We start from the raw sequence: 22,125 nt of genomic DNA on the forward strand, positions 1-22,125 counted from the left end.
TTTAGTTTAATTAGATCCCATTTGTCAATTTTGGCTTTCGTTGCCATTGCTTTTGGTGTTTTAGACATGAAGTCCTTGCCCACGCCTATGTCCTGAATGGTATTGCCTAGGTTTACTTGTAGGATTTTAATGGTTTTAGGTTTTTATTTTATCTCTCTCTTCTAAAATAAGAACTTTTTTCTATTGAAGAAAAATGAGCATATAGAGATTGGCATTAAAGTTTTTAAGAAGTAATATAGTTTTTGCTTTCCCAGTAATTTAATTATATCAATCAAAATGAAAATGAACACTGAAGATCTACTAACAAGTACACTCTTAAAACTCTCTAAAAGGATGACTGCTAAATTTTCCCATTTTTGCTGCCTTTTTTGTTTTGTTTTGTTTTAACCTTGAAGTTTTGGTAAGGAAATTGCAGTATCAAACAAACAGGATATAAAAATGTGTTAAATTTACTTCATTAAAACTCAGAAAAGGCTAGGGTAAGATGTAACCAATGCAGGCTTATAAAAAAGATGAAGTCACACTGCTATATTTTATATTTTATTCAATTTTAATATGGTTTCCATTATTAACTTTTAAAACAAAATGATTTCCAGTTTAAAAAACAATGCACTGACCACATAATTCCTTTTGTATTTTACACAGTTATACAAATATTCTAAATACACATTTTGTGTTCAAGATGATGGCAAATAAGATTAACTGTACAGTACATAAGGAAAGAAAATATTTTAAGCATATTTAGAAGCAATAGAAATGTCGTCTATACAAAACAAGCAAATGGAATAAAATTTTTTATTTTTAAAGTATTGCAACAGGCCCACAGGTTTGTAACAAAAATGTCTTTGCACAGTTCCTCACAATGCCCCATTAATAGCTAAAGCAAGACAGCATTTTTTAAAAAATAATGTTTCAAAATGCTACACATGGTACTACTGTTTGCACAGTTTGATCAAAATAACGATCTACTTTGAGTCAAGCAAAACCTAGAGGAAATATACCAAACAACTTGAAAATCATTTGTATAAAAGTCATTGCACATTATTTTACTCAGTTGTTTGAAAAGTAAAAAAGTGTATTTATTTACAAAATATTTTGCAGTCAAAATTATAAAGTGAATGGATATCTCGAAGTAACACGTCTTGATACAGACAGTTCAAGGAAAACACACAAATGGTTTTTCTTTAAGAGGTTTTCAGTGCTCCTTCCACTGGGAAGTAAACATGATCTACTCAAATGAATTTACAAGATGGTACACATACTGGAGCAAATCCAACACCTGCATTATGAAACAATGTTTAAAAGGTGACAGAATGAAGAATTTGTACATTGTAGGAAGCGAGCTGTTCAGAGATCAACAAGTACATTTTAATTCGGTTAGCATAGAAGTCTTCATAGTCTTCAGATAACAGATAGACAGTGAACATCTTTGACTCGATGAAAGTTAAAAAGCACCATGCACAACAGTTTAGTGGTAAACACTGAAAAAAATAGCACCTGTAATTCTGTGATACTGACAATTTAAAACTGGTCTAATAATTGCCGGAGATATGGTGCCTTGGACAATTCTCTATTTACTCGGGAGAGTTTGAAAAGTACTGGGCAGTTCAGAGAAACACACGGGATGTGTCGATCAAAGCAACCTGTACAGTTCTTGCATATCTGAAAGCATAAGAGAAATAACAGGAAAGTTTTTATGCACGTATGCAAACAACAAAGTTTTATAATCCCTACTTTCTAGACTACTACAGATTACTGGCAGACATACATTATAGAAACTTTCATTAATTTTAATCTCTTAGAAGCCTAAACTACCCTATGTTGAGACATTTCTAAAGGACATTATTTTGTAAAGATGATAGAGTACAGATTTCCCTAAGGATTCATTTAATTCCTAAGATTAACTTTCATTTACAATGGAATACTATTACAATCTACATAAGCTACCCAATTACCAAAGAATGTCTCTTAAATGAACTATAAACACGATTTTTTTTCAAATTACTTAGACTATATTCTCATATGCCAATCATAAAAAAGTTATTTTCTTATTCCAGAAGAGAAAAGCCAGTATAAAAAAAAATCAAATGATGTGAATTTGAAAGTAGTGGTGCAGACCAGTGGTTCTTAACCCTGGCTAACAATGAGCTTAAAAATAAACAAATGCCCCATCCCAGACTCATAATGAGTCAGAATCTCTGGGCATGAAAGCCTAAGAATCTGTACTTAAGGCTTCCCAGATGATTTGGATGTATAATAAGATCTGATCTTAAGGAAAATCATAAATCATAAGGCAGTTTTTAAAAAGAGAAGCATTATAATGTTTTACACAATGATCAGATTTTTAAAAATACTTACTTAAAAGTCTCAAGTTGCATATACAGTTAAAAAAAGATTATAAAACATGAAGAACATAAATTAAAAAGGATGCCAGTGAAGACTCCAAAGGTTAAGAAAATGCAGGCCGACTTTCACCTGAATAGCGTAGACAAGTGATTTTAAAAAAGCGATACCAAATGGCAACAACTACTCTGGAGTGTCTTTTAAGAGAAATCAAATACGCTCTAGTGAATTCTTTGATCTATATTTATCAAAGGGTTTCAGTTTCAGAGATGGCTCACAGGCCAGTGAATTTTTGTTCTTTGCCCCAGTTATCTTCCAGTTAACCGAAGGGTACACTTTTTCTAAGTAGACTGGTTACTGTATCCAATATTATGATATTGTCACAAGCAGACTGCTTAGAAACATGTGCTTCAGTGTGCTCCATGAAGACTGAGTACGCTGTTCTACGATGAAGCCTTTGCTAATTAGATCTCTGCCAAGAGACTCAAATCTATTCCCAAATATAGAATTTCTGTATTACAGCTCTATGAATTGCAGTTACATTCAGGTGCCAGGACAAACTGATAAATATTTAAGCTCTTTCTGTGCTTGTCTGATAAATAAGCCAGGATGGAATTACTTGACTCACTAAATTTAACTCAGTGTTCAGTTTCAAGATCTTTTACTGGTGGTTTAAACCCTGAGCATTATAGCTTGATTCAGGCTTACATTTAAAACTTTAAGTGCCCCAACCTGGACATCTACTTTGTAGCGCATAGGGAGGCAGGCACTTAAAAAATATCTGCTTTAATCTTTATTCTTTTTACTATCCTTTGGCTTTCTTGTTTAAAAAAAATTTAGTCAAGGCTGGGCACAGTGGCTCATGCCTGTAATCCTAGTACTTTGGGAGGCAGAGAGGCAGGTGGATCACCTGCGGTCAGGAGTTTGAGACCAGCCTGGCCAACATGGTGAAACTGTCTCCACTAAAAATACAAAAATTAGCTGGGCGTGGTGGTGCACGCCTGTAATCCCAGCTACTCGGGAGGCTGAGGCAGGAGAATTGCTTGAACCCAGGAGGCAGAGGTTGCAGTGAGCCAAGATGGTACCACTACACTCCAGCCTGGGCAACACAGTGAGACTCTGTCTCAAAAAAAATTTTTCAGTCAGATGCTTACTTCATTTGCTTTCATTCCTTCACGTTTATGATTAACAGTGTTAAGGTGATGAATTTTTCTGAGATCTGCCATCTAGAATCTGATTTGCAGTGTTTTCATTTTGTTTAACAGAATTTACAAGGGGAAGGATCACTTTGTTAGTTTGTAATTAATTACCATTTTATAGCATTGTATTACATTCATTTGTAATATTTCTACTTTTTGAAATGTATTGAGGCTTTCTTTTCTTTCCATTTCTTTTCTTTTCTTGAGATGGAGTCTCATTCTGTTGCCCAGGCTGGAGTGCAGTGGCATGATCTCAGTTCACTGCAACCTCTGCCTCCCAGGTTCAAGCGATTCTCCTGCCTCAGCCTCCTTAGTAGCTGGGATTGTGGGTGCCTGCCACCATGCCTAGCTAATTTTAAATTTTAATTTTTATTATTTTATTTTTATTATTTTTGAAATGGAGTCTCACTCTGTTGCCCAGGCTGGAGTGCAGTGGCATAATCTCAGCTCACTGTAACCTCTGCCTCCCTGGCTCAAGCGATTCTCCTACCTCAGCCTCCCAAGTAGCTGGGATTATAGGTGCCTGCCATCGTACCCTGCTAATTTTTATATTTTTAGTAGAGATGGGGTTTTGCCATGTTGGCCAGGCTGGTCTCGAACTCCTGACCTCAAGTGATTCTCCTGCCTTGGCCTCCCAAAGTGCTGGGATTATAGGCGTGAGCCACGATGCCCAGCCGAGGCTTTTTTTTTTTTTTTTTTTCCACAGACTATGACTTTTTTTTTTTTTAGATGGAGTCTTGCTCTGTCACCCAGGCTGGAGTTCAGCGGCGTGATCTCGGCTCACTGCAGCCTCTGCCTCCTGGGTTCAAGTGATTTTCCTGCCTCAGCCTCCTGCATAGTTGGGAGTACAAGGCTTGTGCCACCATGCCTGGCTAATTTTTGTATTTTTTAGTAGAGTTGGGGTTTCTCCATGTTGGCCAAACGTTTCAAACTCCTGACCTCAGGTGATCTACCTGCCTTGGCCTCCCAAAGTGGGATTACAGGCATGAGCCACCACGCCTGGCCAGATAATGGCCATTTTTAAAATTCTAGAAACAAGAAGTACATTTTTTGGTACTGGGTTACAGAGTTTGATATATAATCACAAGGTCTGACTTATAATGTTTACAATTTCCGTAATTTCACTTATTTCTGATCACTTGATTGGTCTTGGATTGAGAATGATGTAAAATCTCCTGTTTGGATGTGTTTCTGATTCTCATCACATCTCTAGTAATTGCTGCTTCATTAAAAATTTCTACAAATTAGTGCATAGGAGACATTCATTTGAACGTTCTTGAAAAACACCTCAAATTAAAATAGCTCTTGAAAGATGACAAACCATCAGTATTTATAAATAGCATCGCTTTTTTTTTTTTTCTTTTTTTGATCCAAGGGTATACATGTAGGTTTGTTACATGGGTATACTGTATGATGTTGAGGTTTGAGCTTCTAATGATCCTGTTGTCCATGCAGTAAATGTAGTACCTGACAGGTGGTTTTTCAACTTTTCCTCTCCCCACCCCCCTTTTGGAATCCCTAGTGTTCATCATTCCCATCTTTATGTCCATGAGTACCCAATGTTCATTATATGTGAGAACTTATATGTGAGAACATGCAGTATTTGGTTTTCTGTTTTTGCATTAATTTGCTTAGGATAATGGCCCCAGCTGCATCCATGTTGTTACAAAGGACATGATTTTTTTTTTTTTTTTTTTTTTTTTTTGAGACAGAGTTTCACTCTTGTTGCCCAGGCTGGAGTGCAATGCTGCAATCTCAGCTCACTGCAACCTCTGCCTCCCAGGTTGATTCTCCTGCCTCAGCCTCCTGAGTAGCTGAGATTACAGGCATGTGCCACCATGCCCGGCTAATTTTGTATTTTTAGTAGAGATGGGGTTTCTCCATATTGGTCAGGCTGGTCTCCAACTCCTGACCTCAGGTGATCTGCCCGCCTTGGTATCTCAAAGTGCTGGGATGTATAGGCATGAGCCACCATGCCTGGCCGATTTTATTCTCTTTTTATGGCTGTGGCATCACTTTCTTTTTACAAGAAATAAGATGGCCAGGCATCGTGGTTCATGCCTGTAATCCCAGCCCTTGGGCAGCTGAAGTGGGAGGATTGCTTGAGTCCAACAGTTTGAGACAAGCCTGGGCAACATAGTGAGACCCCATGTCTAAAAAAAAAATTAAAAAATTAGTAAAACATGGTGGGATATGCCTGTAGTCCCAGCTACATGGGAGGCTGAGTTGAGAGGATCACTTGAGCCCAGGAGGTTGAGGCTGCAGTGAGCTGTGATCATGCCACTGCACTTCAGTCTGGGTGACAAAGTGAGACCCTGCCTCAAAAATAAAATAAAATAAAATATAAATAAATAAAAAGAAAAAAGAATGAACACCTAATGTTGAAGGAGGATGGGCTCTGGGTAGATTGATGGCACCAAGTAGTGATGTGTTTGTCACTGAGTGCAGAAAAAACCTAAGAAAGTCTAGGAAAGGACCATACAGTCTGACCTTAGCAGAGCCCTGGAGGTCCTGCTCTCATTTAGGCTTCATACTAGGATCCAGCAAGGGAATTATAGTTCTATGAGAGTTGGCTGCTGCCATCAGGACAGAAGTCTATAAAATAAACAGAAGCTGGGAGCACCCAGTGACTTCAGTGGTTGTACTGACTAGAACCACAGAACTGGTACAAAATGGCTGAAAGTTGGTTGGTAATAACTCCAGTGATATATTCCTTCTTTAATCATGCATTAAGCAGGAACTTGTTCATTCATTCAACAAATATTTACAGACCAGCCCCATGGACTTGGCCATATGCTAGGCATAACTGACTTGACAGTGAAAGAACCGGGCCTCTGTCCTCACTGGCTTATTTGCTATTTAGTGAGGAGGACAGACAAACCCCAAATCACAGTAAAGCAGAGGAGATTATGGCAGGAGCCTACTGCAGGGAAGGCTTCACCCAGTCCAGGGGTTTCAGCTGATTCCTCAGAAGATAGGGGGTGGGGTGGGATAGGTAGAGGAAAGTGTTCCTGGCAGAAGGAGCAGGGTGTTTAAAGGCCAGGAGGAGGCGGTGAGGGGCATTCACAGACCTAAGAGAAGTTCAGTATGGTATGGGTGGAGGTAGAGTGTGACAGAGAAGAGCAAGAAATGGTGACAGAGGGATAGCAGGTAGGGACAGAACGGAGATGACTTATCAACCATAATGAGTAATGATTTTATTGGGGGGTGCGAGGTGGCAAATTTTTCTTTAGATTTCATTCTTCAACTTACTTCGAGATGTTTGTTGTTTATTTCTGCTAGAATTCTCATACTTGAAAAATCATCCTTGCATTTTATATCTATATCCCAGCTCAGCCACTTAGCAGTGTAACATGCAAATCACTTAAACTCTCTGTGTCAGTTTACTCACCTGTAAAGGTTCCTAGAACAGTCTCTGGCACGCAGTATGACTCAATCATGCCATGAATCATCTATCTGGACTCACAGAATTATAAACCTTCCAAGTTTACTAGCAAGCAGTTATCTAAGACAACTAGGTATTTTTCTTTAAAGAATGGTAAGCACTAGTAGAGCAATTGAGACTTTTCCTTTCTTCTTTTTAATACTGTAGATTGAGTATCCCTTCTTTGAAATGCTTAAGACCAGAAGTGTTTCAGATTTCAAATTTTTTCAGATTTTGGAATAAGTGCATTATACTTACTGGTTGAGTATCATTAATCTGAAAATCTGAACTCTGAAATGCTCTGATGAGCATTCCCTTTGAGAGTCATGTTGGTGCTCAAAAACTTTCAGTTTTGGGGCATTTTGAATTTTGATTTTTCTCAATTAGGGATGCTCAACCTGTATTATAAAAGAAATTGGATGGATGGCCATTCTTGTTGTAGCTATTAAGAAACACAACACACTATTCCATAAAAAAAAAAAAAAGTTATAAAACAAACCATTATTAATAGTTTGATATTTTTGAGATTTTTATGAAGTTTATCATTTAGACTCATTTCACTTTTCACACCAGTTTTGTATCTCACACTGTAATTCAAGAGTGACTATATCTTCCTGTAAAATCAGACTGCTTGTGATTCCAGGCCTATGGAACAAAACTGTACCTTTACAAGTTGCTCCTGTTTACGTTCCAACTCCCGGATTTCTTGGTTGAGGATGACTGCAACATGCTGAGGTTGGCTCCGACATTTACTACAGATGCCATGCTGAGTTAGGTCATCACACACAGGACAGTGTAAAGTAGTAAAATATTGTGAAATAGTGCCTTTCCGCCCTTCAGGTTCACTTCGCGAGGAGCTGGTAGCTTTATGGATCTACAAAAACATCCATTCAGAAGTAAGTCTGAGTCAGCTTCACAGCAGAGCTGCTACTTTCATGCTAATTACAGGTTTACTCAGGCATTGATTCATTCTTTCATTAGTTCACTCATTCAACAAATGTTGAGTAGCTACTATGTGCCAGGCACTGTTCCAGATACTGGAGCTACAGAAATGAATGAAGTCCTTGCTTTCATGGAACTTAAATCTTAATATTATCAGATACATTTTTTTAAATTTAAGTTCTAGGGTGTGCGCAGGTTATATATGTATAAATGTGCCATGTTGGTTTGCTGCACCCATCAACTCATCATTTACATTCGGTATTTCTCCTAATGCTATCCCTACCCCAGCCCCCCACCCCCAGATAGGCCCTGGTGTGTGATGTTCCCCGCCCTGTGTCCAAGTGTTCTCGTTGTTTAATTCCCACCTATGAGTGAGAACGGGTGGTGTTTGGTTTTCTGTCCTTGTGATAGTTTGCTGAGAATGATGATTTCCAGCTTCATCCATGTCCCTGCAAAGGACATGAACTCATCCTTTTTTATGGCTGCACAGTATTCCATGGTGTATGTGTGCCACATTTTCTTAATCCAGTCTATCACTGATGGACATATGGGTTGGTGCCAAGTCTTTGCTATTGTGAATAGTGCCACAATAAATCACTTTGTAAAAAAGTTATTAGGTTAGCCTCTTACAAACGTCATTGGGTTAACATTCTTGCTGGTGATGAACATTAGTAATAAAGAATCTGAGTTTCCTGCCTTAGAGCCAGGATATGTGCTCAGAACACTTACAGTAACATATAGGTGGGCAAGATCATCTAACACAAAGCCTATTTTATAATAAAGTGTTGAATACCTCATGGAATTTATTGAATACTGTACCAAAAACGAAGAACAGAATGGCTGTATGGGTACTTGAACTACGGTTTCTACTGAATGCATATCATTTTTGCACCGTCGTTAAGTAGAAAAATCTTAAGTTGAACCATCGTAAGTTGGGGAACAACTATAATGCTGTTTTACCATTGCAGTAATTCTTTACTCTGGTTTCTTCAGAGCTGTGTCTAGTGTGTCTAGATACTAAATCCTACACCTTTCTTAGACATTCATTTCGAAGGAATTTTTGGCTGTACATTTATTTTCTATTAACTGGCTTATTCTATGTTATTTTGTGGCTACCATTGAAATTGTTGTGGGATTTATTTTAATATTTCTGTAATTCGGCCAACTTGATAGAAGCTAGGAAGGTGTTTGTAGAATACTTAAACGTTTATCTTCTAGGAAACCAGGAGAGCATGACATCTTTGCCAGTTTAGGATAGAGGATCTGCTTTGCTCTCATAGTGAAATAGGAAAGGTTCCCTTGTTCCCCTTGCAGGGTGTGCGACAGGGGGAATGGCTCGCTTCTTCAGTGCTCCGCTGCTCAAACCTCTAGGGGAGCATACAGATGGGCAGGTTGTGGGGCTCTGGCCCCATGGCAGTGTCTAGGGGTGAATGTTTACAGCTGAAGCCCCAGTGGGTGTGTTTTACAGGGTACTCTATTAGTTTGCCGTCTATAGGCGGCTTGTGTTAACTAGCTCAGTTAGACCCTCTAGCTTGTCTCAAGGATGGAGGGCTTTCTGTATTCCGGGTTCTTGCCTTGGTGTACCAGAAGAATCCGATCACCCCATGGGCTAGGAGAATGAGTGCAACGTTTTATTGAGTGGAATTAGCTCTCATCTGATGGTGGAATCAGAAGGGAGATGGTTTTCCCCTGGAGTTGGGCTGCTAGGTGGCCCCATCTCTTCTCCGACTGCCCCAGCCAAACTCCACCTTGTCCTGCTGGTCAATGGCCTGCCAGTGTGCCAGTGCCTCTCAGTGTGCTGCTCTGCTGGCGTGCTCCTCTTGACGACCAGCCGCTTGGGTCTTCCACCGATGTGTTCCTCACAATGTCCAGCCGCTTGTGTGTCTGCCCACCAGGGTCTCGGGTTTTTATAGGCCCAGGATTGGGGCGTGGCGGGCCAAGGTGGTCTTGGAAAATGGCAACATTTGGGCATGAAACCAGGAGTGCCTATCCTCACCTAGATCTGTGGGGGTGGAGCCCTAGCCAGGGATCCACCTTTCTCTACCCAGCACTTCCCCTCCCGCTTTCTGTATCATTTTATGGGACCACACTCTTCCCCTCCCAGCACTCCTGTATCAATAGCACATAAAACCTTTAGTTCTACTGAAAATTTGGAGTGAAATCTCTCCATAGTTAGAGCACATGTACTATTTGGTAAGCTTACCCTTGGTAATTCATGGTACCAGCTGAAGACATCAATACCAATAAGTGAGAAGATTCTTGCCAAGGGTGGAAGGATTTGCTTGGTAATATAGTAAGTGGCATTCAGTCTCAGAGTTGGGTCCTGCAGGACTTCCACTGGGCGCCTTACAAGCTGGATAAGTGGTACTCCAGGGGTCCCATAAATGATGACGTATGGCACTCGCTCCCCAACCTGAGGCTCAGAGCGCCGGTCATAAGTCAGCATTTTCCTATTCAAATCCAAAGAAAAAACCACACCCAAATACTGTCACGGAGGCCATCTTTCTCACAAATTAAGTAAGAAACAATAATAAAACAATGAAAAAACTACAAAAGACACTTTCAAAACAGAATTACTATTTCTTTGAGAATAATATACATTTTGCTTAGTTGACACCAAGTGTAGATATCCTACAAGAGTTTAAAAATTACTCCGTAAATCATTGTTACCTGGAAAATAATGAGTTGGTAGATATTAACTAGCTTAAGATGTATTTTAGGTGGGAGTGGTGGCTCATGCCTGTAATTCCAGCACTTTGGGAGGCCAAGGATCACCTGAGCCCAGGAGTTTGAGACCAGCTTGGGCAACATAGTGAGACCCCCATCTCCACAAAAAAATTAGCCACCATAATGGTGCACACCTATTATCCCAGTTACTTGGGAGGCTGATGTGGGAGGATCGCTTGAGCCTGGGAGGTCAAGGCTGCAGTGAGCTGTGATTGCACCACTGCTTTCCAGCCTGGGCAACAGAGTGAGACCCTGCCTCCAGGGGCAGGAAAAAGATGTATTTTATCCCCTAAGAATGAGAACTAACTATCATAAATCTATCATGAAAGATAAGAGAAAATTTACCGGGTTAAACTATCTGATTCCAGAATGACACCATCTAAATGCTTTGGTAGAACAGTATTAAGGACTACCTAGTGATTTTGATGTGGGAAAAACAAATGGTTCAAGCACTGTGTCACAATTTCTTTGCATAAGTTTCTGAAAGAAAGCCCAAAAGAGGTTTCCTCTTCACACCTTACAAAGTATGAGGGAGTATTCACTAACTTTCAGTGAGGCTTCATGTGCGCAGGTAAAGAAACAATTGTGTGTCTGTGTCTATGGACTGTCTTTTCATTTACTCTAGACCTATGCAGAATCTCAGGACTATCCTGGCAAGGTACTGAGGGTATCATTACCTTGTAAGTTCAAGGGCTGGCACACAAGCTCCTGGTTTATAAGAAAAACTTCCTCTGTATTCCTTGGCAAAGATAAAGTCTTGTATGCTGGCCTTTCCTTCCAGAAGCTTCATACATTGTCGCTGAACATACTGTTTAATTAGACTTATATCTCTCGTTTCAAATAGCAGCTTTAGAGAACGCTCAAGTATCTTAAAACAAAAAAGATATGCAAGTAAAGATAAAATATCTCCTAGTATGTTTCACCATTGTTATTACACTTTCAATTATGTAACTACTGGGTAACCTGCTAACCTACCTAAATAATCTGTTACTTACAATGATGGGATAATAAAATTATTAAAAATTGAAAGTTATTTGAGACTTTATAGAGCTTGCTATTTCTAAAAATAGAATATCATGTAGTTTAAGGAAAATCATGTGGAATGTCATGCAGATTAACATTTGCTATGTGATACGCAACATAAAACATGTTTTTTTTTTTTAATAGTCAAAGCCTCTAGGTATAAGAAACCAGACACGATTTCATGTATTGTTTTTTTATTTACCAGTATAGAAAGGGTCCTGATTCAGTCACAGGAAGCACAGAGAAGTTTAAAGATCACCAGGCAGTCAAATCAAAATCAGCCTTTTTGACTTTTTATAGTGTTGATAAATAATGATGACAGAATTTTCTGTGTTGGAAATTTCTACTAGGAAATAACCAGCATGCAGTGGATTTATGTAAGATTAATTTTTTTTTTTTGAGACGGAGTCTTGCTCTGTTGCTCAGGCTGGAGTGCAATGGCATGCTCTCGGCTCACTGCAACCTCTCCCTCCCGGGTTCAAGCAATTCTCCTGCCTCAGCCTCCCGAGTAGCTGGGACTACAGGCGTGTGCCACCACGCCCGGCTAATTTTTTGTTTTAGTAGAGACGGGGTTTCACCGTGTTAGCCAGGAATGGTCTCGATCTCCTGACCTCATGATCCGCCCGCCTCGGCCTCCCAAAGTGCTGGGATTATAGGCGTGAGCCACCATGCCCGGCCAAGTAGATTAAGTTAGTTCTAGGTGAAAGCTCTGTGTCTTATTCTGAATACTGGAACCAATGGATATTTATACAATAAGCTTATTAATTTAGCTTGAGTACAATTCTGCCTACAGAGAAAGAAGGTACTGGATTATATCTCTTCCAGAAATAGTGCTGAAAAAATCCCAAATTCACATATTATATATATGACATATTGATAATATTCAATCCACTATGCTTTTAATGCTCTCATCAAACAGTATATAGAATGCTATTCCCATTTATACCATTTATTTTTGTTTTGCTATAGAAGGAGTCTAGGCCCGAATAAAGAAAAAGCCAAAAAATATCATGGTTATTATGGTTGAGAAATTTGAGTAATTTATAGCTAATTGTTTGGAAATCTTCCTAATTTGTATTTGATAATCCAAATAAATGAAAGTTCAGTTAATCTGGCATGTATTATGTTACTTATGCAATCTCTCTGTTTCTATTTTATTTTGATGGAGTCTCACTCTCTTGCCCAGGCTGAGTGCAGTGTTATGATCTTGGCTGTCTGCAGCCTCCTCCTCCCGGGTTCAAGTGATTCTCACACCTCAGCCTCCCGAGTAGCGGGGATTACAGGCATGCACCCGGATAATTTTTGTATTTTTAGTAGAGATGGGGTTTCACTATGTTGGCCAGGCTGGTCTCAAACTCCTGACCTCAAGTGATCTGCCTGCCTTGGCCTCCCAAAGTGCTGGGATTACAGGCGTGAGCCACCACACCCAGTCTGTTTGTCTTGTTTATCCTGCTCTGCTTTCGGGAGCTGTTACACTATGACATATATGATCTCCAGGCAATAGGCAGGAAACTCTCATGTATTGCTTTTTAGTAATTTTTGATAAAACATAAGGTATGGGAGGAAGTCAGAAACTTAAGGACTAAAATCAAATAAATTGTTTTTATTAGAAATAAAATTCTAGCTACTCAGGAGGCTGAGGCAGAAAGATTGCTTGAGCTCAGGAGGTCAAGGCTGCAGTGAGCCAGGATTGGACTACTGCACTCCAGCCTGGGTGACAAAGTGAGACAAACAAAAACAAGACTACAAATAAAATTCTCAAAATTCATGTAGTTACTCCTATAGTTACATTAATTATATAGGCTATAGTTCCTTCACCTAGATGTATGTTTAAGGATAGTTACATTTTCACCAGATACTTTAGCCACTTATTTCTTACAGATGAAGACAAGATAGATAAAACTTACCTTAGAAACAGCAGGGCAGGAATCTCTTCTGACTGTTTCTATTCCTTTTGCATCAAATACTGGGTCCTTCTGATCCAGTGTTTCATACATGTAACCCACATACCTCTTTTTTGTTTGTAAAACACAGGGCAAATACACCTGTGGTAAAATTAATAAAATGCCTCTTAATAACCATTTTCCCCCACCAAGAATGTTTTATTTTTATGTCTTCGTGCTTTCTTTAATCAAATATCAATTATTAAAAAAATTCTATATATGACTTTGGGCCCAACAAATTCATGATATAACATGTGGGAGCAAAATGAATTGTCTTTAAGTTGTTACCACTTGCTCACTCCTTTTCTTGCACTATCAGTTTTGTTTATTTACTGAATAAAGTATAAACACTTAAGCTTGGCATTCAAGACAGTCTACAGTCTGGTCTCAACTTTATTTTTCCGGATCTATCTCCTGCTTCCCTGTATTTCCATACTGTGCTTTTCCAATTCTATACATGCCATTTTCTTCTGTGCAGAATGATTGCAGCCCCATGTCTGCCTACTGAAATTCTAACAATTTTTCAAGACACAGTTCATTGTTACTTCCTATATGGAGTCTCCCTATCCAGTCCAGGAGGACACAATTCCTCCTTTCCTTTGTGCTCTCACAGTGTTTAAGTGGACTATTCTCATCTTGCTTTCTGTTATGTTTATAACAAGAGACTACTTATATACATTCCTAACCTTTCCTTTTAGATTACTGGCTCTTAGAGGGCAGGACTGTGTCTTACACTTCTTCGTATTCCACACAGTTCCTAGGCTAAGTATCTTTTATACAGAAAGAAAGAAATACATATTTGATATCTAAAGGTAAGTGAAAAAGAGTTGAAGGTCCTTGTGGTAGACTTTGTTTTGCAAAGAAAGAATATATCTTCCATCCTACGTGGTCTTTTTACAATGTGACTTTGACATTCTTCCTATTAATAGTGGGGTCTAAGTTCACTCCCTTTAAATCTAGAGAGGTGTGTGACACTGTGACTTTGAGCCTGGGTCATAAACAAAGCAGCTTTTGTCTTTCTTTGGGACGTTCACACCTAGAACCCAACCCTCATGTTGTGAGGGAGAACAAGCAGCCCTGGTGAAAGGTCACTGGTAGGTGTTCTGGCTGATGTCCCAACTAGCAGCCAGCATCAACCACCAGACATGACGGTAAGCAAGCTTCAGATGGTTTCAACCCTTAGCTGCTGGTTGGGTTACCCCTAACCCCTAACGGTCTTCTCGAGGAACTAGACATTGTGCAGCAGAGAGAAGCCATTCCAGTTGCACCCTGTCTGCATTCCTGAGCCAGAAAATCTGTGAGCAGAATGAAACGCTGGCTGTTTTACACCATTAAGTTTGGGGTGATCTGTTATACAATAATAGTTACTGGAACAAAGTTTTCATTTCCTTACATAATTACTAAACAAATTTTGAGAAAATTATACAAAAGAGAAAATATTTAAATACTTTTTTTTTTTAGAGACAGGGTCTTACTTTGTTCCCCAGGCTGGAGTGCACTGGTCAATCACAGTTCACTGTAACCTTGAATACCTGGGCTCAAGTGGTCCTCCCACTTCAGCCTCTGGAATAGCTGGGACTACAGGCATGTGCCACTATGCCTGGTTAACTTTTTAATTTTTGTAGAGATGGGGTGTGGCTATGTTGTCCAGGCTGATCTCAAACTCCTGGTCTCAAGCAACCCTCTTGCTTTGGCCTCCCGAAGTGCCAGGTTTACAGACATGAGCCACTGCATGTGGCCCAAATTTAACACTTTAATAGACCCATATACTATTAGTGATTCTGAAAATGTACTGAACAAATCAGAGGTCTCTAGAAGGTATATGAATTTTATACGTGATTACTAATATTACATTCCTCTTACCTTTTCAAACTTCAATTTCACTGGTTTAGGATTGGTAGCAGTTACAGCTTCGGCAATTTCCTGACCAATCTTAAAAGACTGCTCCTTAGTGGCACCTTTCAGTAGCACAAACATACTAAGGGGATTAAAAATAAAGTAAGGTAATGAGGAAGTCATTGTAACAAAAATTTTATCAAGAGTAACTTTCCTGGCTATGACTCTAATGCCAAAGAACCCTTTCTCCTATTTACTCTTTAAGATGCTTCCTATGTAAGCTTTCCTGTTTTATTACTTTCCTTATGTACTCATGATATATCTTGTTACAAATCTTTTAAGACATCCAATATTTCTAACACACAGATCAGCTCAGATATCCCAGTACTCAAGAAAGTCCTGGATCATCCCTGGACATTTAAGGCTTTGTATGGTACACAAGGGGTCACTAACCCCAAGCCCACACACTGATACCAGTCAGTCTGTGATCAGTGGCAGATTAGTCAGATCAGTGGCAGCATTAGATTCTTATAGGAGCATGAACCCTATTGTGAACTGCGCACAAGTGAAGGATCTAGGTTGTGTGCACCTTATGAGAATCTAATGCCTGATGATCTGAGGTGGAACAGTTTCATCTCCAAACCACCTGGTCTGTAGAAAAATTGTCTTCCATGAAACCGATCCCTGGTGCTAAAAAGGTTGGGGACTGCTGTGGTCCAGGCACAGTGGCTCACACCTGTAATCCCAGTATTTTGGGAGGCCAAGGCGGTGGATCATCTGAGGTCAGGAGCTTGAGACCAGCCTGACCAACATGGTGAAACCCCATCTCTACTAAAATATAAAAATTAGCCAGGCCTGGTGGCATGTGCCTATAATCCCAGCAACTTGGAAGGCTGAGGCAGGAGAATTGCTTGAGTCTGGGAGGCAGAGGTTGCAGTGAACTGAGATTATACTACTGCACTGCAGCTTAGGACTCCATCTAAAAAAAAAAAAAAAAAAAAAAAAAAGGGCTGGGGACCACTGTGGTACACAGTTAAGTCACAAAATAAGAGACTATGTGATTATAAGAAAATGGAAGATGTACTTGTGATATGGGAAAAGTTTCCTTAAGGCCAGAACCACTCAACCTAAAAAAGACAGACATTGGCTGGGCGTGGTGGCTCACACCTGTAATCCCAGCACTTTGGGAGGCTGAGGCGGGTGTATCACCTGAGGTCAAGATTTTGAGACCAGCCTGGCCAACATGGCAAAACCCCATCTCTACTAAAAAAATACAAAAATTAGCTGGGGGAGGTGGTGTGTGCCTGTAGTCCCAGCTACTTGGGAGGCTGAGGTGGGAGAATCGCTTGAACCCAGGAGGCAGAGGTTGCAGTGAGCCGAGATTGCGCCATTGCACTCCAGTCTGGGTGACAGAGCGAGACTCCGTCTCAGAAAAAAAAAAAAAAAAAAGACAGACATATATTCTGTAATGTATGTTAACTGAGAAATAGTTAGAAAACATAAAAAGACACACGGAAGAAAATCAACATCTGTAATCATATCATATAGAAAAAAGACATTACAAACACTTTGTGTACATCTGTAAATCTTTTCATTTGCTATAATGGATCATGTTACTTGGTAATGAATAATATTGAATTACATGAATAAAAAATACCAATACACAATATACTCAAAATACCAATACAAAATATACTCAAAAATAACTGATAAAATGCATTGGGCATCTTTTTTTCTATTTCAGTATATACTACAACCTGACCACCAACAGAAGTAATGGTTAATAAATATTTAAGTAAGATAGATTATAAAGTTCATCTTCACTTATATTTCTAGTGAAAAGACATTAAATAGTGGAAATGGATGGTATCTTGAAACATGACTTTAAGATTCTTTTTTCTAGCCATATAAACCAATCTCTTATTTCTGAAGTGTTTTTATACTGGACTTTAAAATCCCATTTTGGATGGTTTCTTTGGAAGAAGTCCCTGCTAATACTGGAGACAGTACTTGCCTGAGAGCCTAATATGAAAAATTAAAAGAAACAAAAAAAGTAGTTTATTCAACTCTACTGAAAGTCTTTAAAATAAATATTGTCTCAATCTGAATTAATTTTAACATTCACTAAGGTAGAATAAAAATGCCTTAGTTAATTAGACCTTCAATCTAGGCTATACTTCGAACCATCTGAAGGTTTTTTTTAGTTTCTTTATAGGCCATCTGATGCTCATTTATACCAATACTACCTTATTTTAATTTTTATTTTTTTAAGAGGCAGGGTCTCACTCTGTTATCGAAGCTGGAGTGCAGTGGCATAATCATGACTCACTGCAGCCTCGACCTCCTTGTATTCCTTCACAAGAAGTTTTCAGTCTATTCCTGGCCCCAGGTTCAATACATAAGACTTGCTTTCTGTTACTATAGGTTTTTTCCAAGAATTTTATATAAATGGGCTGGGTATAAATGGGATACAGGCTTTTGCCTGTAATCCCAGCAACTCTGGAGGCTGAAGTGGAGGACTGCTTGAGGCCAGGAGTTTGAGATGGGCCTGGGCAACATAGTGAGACCCTGTCTCTAAGTAAATAAATAAAAATTTTATATAAATGAAACTACATAGTATGTACTCTTTTGTGTCTGTCTTCTTTCACTCAGCATATTTTGAGATTCATCCATGGTGTCAGAATAACAGCAACTTGTTGGTTTCCATTGTTGAGCAGTATTCCACTGTATGGATATACCACAATTTGCTTATCCAATCACTCACTGATAGACGTTTAGATATTTTGCAGTTTTGGACTATTACGAACAAAGCTCCAATGAAGAACTGTACACAAGTTTTTGTGTGGACATAGGTTTTCCTTTTTCTTTTCTTTTTTTTTTTTTTGAGATGGAGTCTTGCTGTCACCCAGGCTGGAGTGCAGTGGCGCAATCTTGGCTCACTGCAAGCTCCAACTCCCGAGTTCACACCATTCTCCTGCCTCAGCCTGCTGAGTAGCTGGGACTACAGGGGCCTGCCACCACGCCTGGCTAATTTTTTGTATTTTTAGTAGAGACAGGGTTTCACCGTGTTAGCCAGAATGGTCTCGATCTCCTGACGTCATGATCTGCCCGCCTGAGCCTCCCAAAGTGCTGGGATTACAGGTGTGAGCCACTGACCGCGCCCGGCCAGGTTTTCTTTTTTCTAAGATAAGCATAAAGGAGTGGAATCGCTGGGTCATATGCTAAGTGTATGCTGAACTTCACATGCAACTGCCAACTGTTTTTATGAAAGATTATTATTCTTAAAATGTTCAGATGCAATGATGAATGCAACATTTTTTTTTGTTTTTTGAGATGGAGTTTTGCTCTTGTTGCCTAGGCTGGAGTGTGATGGCGCGATCTCAGCTCACCGCAACCTCTGCCTCCCAAGTCAAGCGATTCTCCTGCCTCAGCTTCCTGAGTAGCTGGGATTACAGGCATGCATGACCACGCCTGGCTAATTTTGTATTTTTAGTAGAGACAGGGTTTCTCCATGTTGGTCAGGCTGGTCTCGAACTCCCGACCTCAGGTGATCTGCCCAAAGTGCTGGGATTACAGGCATGAGCCACTGTGCCTGGCCATATGCAACATTTAAAATAAGTGGACATACACATATTTCTATAACAGTTTTATAATAGGCAAAACTAAGCTATGGTAATAAAAATCAGATAAGTGGTTGTCTAGGGCATGGAGTGAGGGTGAGGGATTCACTGTAAAGGGAGAATGAGAAAATTTTAGGGTGATAAAAAGTGTTCTATATCTTGACTGTCATGGTAGCTGGTAACTTGGGCCTATACATTTTTATATTTTATTACATATTATACATGTTGTTAAAAATTGTAATTCCATAAAAATGATAAAGAAATAAAGGTACATATACTTTACATCTTAAAAGTTATTATTGGCTGGGCGTGGTGGCTCATGCCTGTAATCCCAGCACTTTGGGAGGCCAAGGTGGGTGGATCATGAGGTCAGGAGTTCAAGACCAGCCTGGCCAACATAGTGAAACCCCATCTCTACTAAAAATACAAAAATCAGCTGGGCATGGTGCATGCCTGTAGTCCCAGCTACTCGGGAGGCTAAGGCAGGAGAATGGTGTGAACCCAGGAGGCGGAGCTTGCAGTGAGCCGAGATCGCGTCACTGCACTGCACTGCACTCCAGCCTGGGCGGCAGAGTGAGACTCTGTCTCAGGGAAAAAAAAAAAAAAAAAAAGAGTTTCTACTAGGTTGCCAGGGGCTGGGAAAGGTACTGTGTATGTGTGGGGAGTGGGGATGGTTAATGGGTACAAAAATGTAGTTAGAATAAGACCTAGTATTTGATAGCACAACAGAGCAATTACAGTCAACAATAACTTATTGTACATTTAAAAATAACTAAAAGTTTAATTGGAATGTCACCATAATTAGAAGGTCATTTACCTTCGTCTATCAGATTTCCTTCATTTTGATGATGAGGCAACTAAGCCTCAGACGCAAAATGACTTATTAATGGCTATGCCATCATCTAGGAGTATAGCTAGAAAGAGAATCCAGGTCTCCTCACTCTCAGTTGGGAACTCCTTTTTTTTTTTGTTTTTTTGAGACGGAGTTTTTCTCTTATTGCCCAGGCTGGAGTGCAGTGGCATGATTTTGGCTCACTGCAACCTCCACTTCCCGCGTTCAAGCGATTCTCCTGCCTCAGCCTCCTGAGTAGCTGGGATTATAGGCATGTACCACCACACCCAGCTAATTTTTTTAATAGTTTCATCACGTTGGCCAGGCTGGTCTTGAACTCCTGACCTCAGGTGATCCACCGCGTTGGCCTCCCAAAGTACAGGGATTACAGGTGTGATACAGGTGTGAGCCACTACACCCGGCCTTTTTTTTTTTTTTTTTGAGACGGAGTTTTGCTCTTGTTGCCCAGGCTGGAGTGCAATGGCGCAATATTGGCTCACCGCAACCTCTGCCTCCTGGGTTCTAGCGATTCTCCTGCCTCAGCCTCCCAAGTAACTGGGATTACAGGCATGTGCCACCACGCCCAGCTAATTTTGTATTTTTAGTAGAGATGGAGTTTCTCCATATGGTCAGGCTGGTCTCGAACTCCCGACCTCAGGTGATCCGCCTGCCTTGGCCTCCCAAAGTGCTGGGATTACAGGCATGAGCCACTGCGCCCAGCCAGGAACTCTTATTCACTCCACCAAGCATTACCTATTATCCCAAGAGCAGTGTTTCTCAACCTTTTATCATTATTGTCCTTCCAAGGAAAAAAAAACATAAATTTAAATTATATTTAACAAGGCAAAGTAATTACTAAGGAGTAAAATATTGTTGGGTAGGACTGGGCGCTGTGGGGCCAAAAACTATGGTACTGACTTTTTTTTGTCCTCCTTCAAGAACTTACTTGTATTCTGCCAGGGTGACACTGTTGTGAATTGCCCTCATACAGACATCACTAAACATTTGGGTTTCTTGTTTTTGAGACAGGGTCTCATTCTGTCACCCAGGCTGGAGTGCAGTGGCATGATCATGGTTGACTACAGCCTTGAACTCCTGGGTTCAAGCGATCTTCCCACCTCACAGCCTCCTAAGTAGCTAGGAGTACAGGTGCACACCACGTCCGGCTAATTTTTTAATTTTTTGTAGAGACAGGGTTGCACTTTGTTGCCCAAGCTGGTCTTAAAACTTCTGGGCTCAAGCAATCCACCTGCCTTGGCCTCCCAAAGTGCTAGGATTTCAAGCATGAGCCAGCATGCCTGGCCAATGTTTGTTGAATGTATCAGGTAGTGAATGGTGATCAAAAGTTTTAATGACATTGCAAGTAAATTTCCTTTGACTGGAATCATATAATAACTATAAAATCTGATGTAGAGAGAAAGCATGTTATTATGCTTTCTCTCTACATCAGAGAGAGAAAGCTAGGAATCAAAACACTGAATATCAATTTATGGCTCTTTACTGACTAGTTGCAAGATCTTCTTACAGATCTTAAAGGGTAAATAATATGACTACAATCAGAATCATGCTGACTTCTGGGTGTTGTCAACAACATGGATAGCCCCTGAATTAAAATCAGTAAGTTAAAGGACTAACATTTTTCCCTAAATATTTTTTAAGGAGTTCTGCTAACAAGTGCAGAATTTCTTTTAGTAACTCTTATTTTGCTAGAATACCCAGCAGAAGTAGTTTCATAGAACAGTAAAATAACCAAAGCCAAACTAAGAAGTGGCTTTTGATGAGGAACAGGAGAGAATATGGATAATTAGGGCCTGGATAATTTGAAACTATCCCCACCTGCTGGTAATGAAACAGCTGCTCTATAAGGCAAGGTCTCATTCAGCATTAATATGATTATGCTGTCTGAACATTTTAAAGAACTGGGTAAGATTAAATGCTGTTCAAAGATTACTTATAAACTATTTAATGATCAGAAGCATTATCTCCTATTGCTCTGTTGGACTGTAAAGAGATCAGAGGTCTTGATGCAAGTGCTCTTAGCATGATCACACTGTGAATCTACGTCCCCAATATGGAAAAAATTTCACTGTAAGAAATTTGAATAGTGCCTACATTCTAGAAGAATTTCAATAAGCCATGCAAAAAAGATGTTACATAAATAACTGAAACCTGAAAAATATCACAGCAAGCAAGGAAGCATGCAAGCTGGTGTTAATAACTTACATTATTAATAATG

The 22,125-nt window shown here is 39.8% G+C and overlaps 1 protein-coding gene across 5 annotated transcripts in view; it reads right to left on the minus strand.

Annotated features, from left to right (window-relative positions):
• Nucleotides 1-529: 529 nt before the first annotated feature.
• The window catches only part of REV3L (REV3 like, DNA directed polymerase zeta catalytic subunit), a 194,940-nt gene continuing 173,344 nt past the window's right edge, over nt 530-22,125 (minus strand). For all 5 annotated transcript variants that reach the window (XM_030809566.1, XM_030809568.1, XM_030809567.1 and 2 more), the window contains 6 exons: nt 15,465-15,579; nt 13,566-13,703; nt 11,313-11,503; nt 10,112-10,358; nt 7,631-7,840; nt 530-1,662 (listed from right to left, as the gene is read on the minus strand). In XM_030809566.1, coding sequence (XP_030665426.1) covers nt 1,522-1,662; nt 7,631-7,840; nt 10,112-10,358; nt 11,313-11,503; nt 13,566-13,703; nt 15,465-15,579 — 1,042 coding nt within the window. In that variant the 3' untranslated portion in view covers nt 530-1,521. The remainder of the gene's footprint in view (nt 1,663-7,630; nt 7,841-10,111; nt 10,359-11,312; nt 11,504-13,565; nt 13,704-15,464; nt 15,580-22,125) is intronic.

This window comes from Nomascus leucogenys, chromosome 3 (assembly GCF_006542625.1).
Source record: "Nomascus leucogenys isolate Asia chromosome 3, Asia_NLE_v1, whole genome shotgun sequence".
Lineage (NCBI taxonomy): Eukaryota > Metazoa > Chordata > Mammalia > Primates > Hylobatidae > Nomascus > Nomascus leucogenys.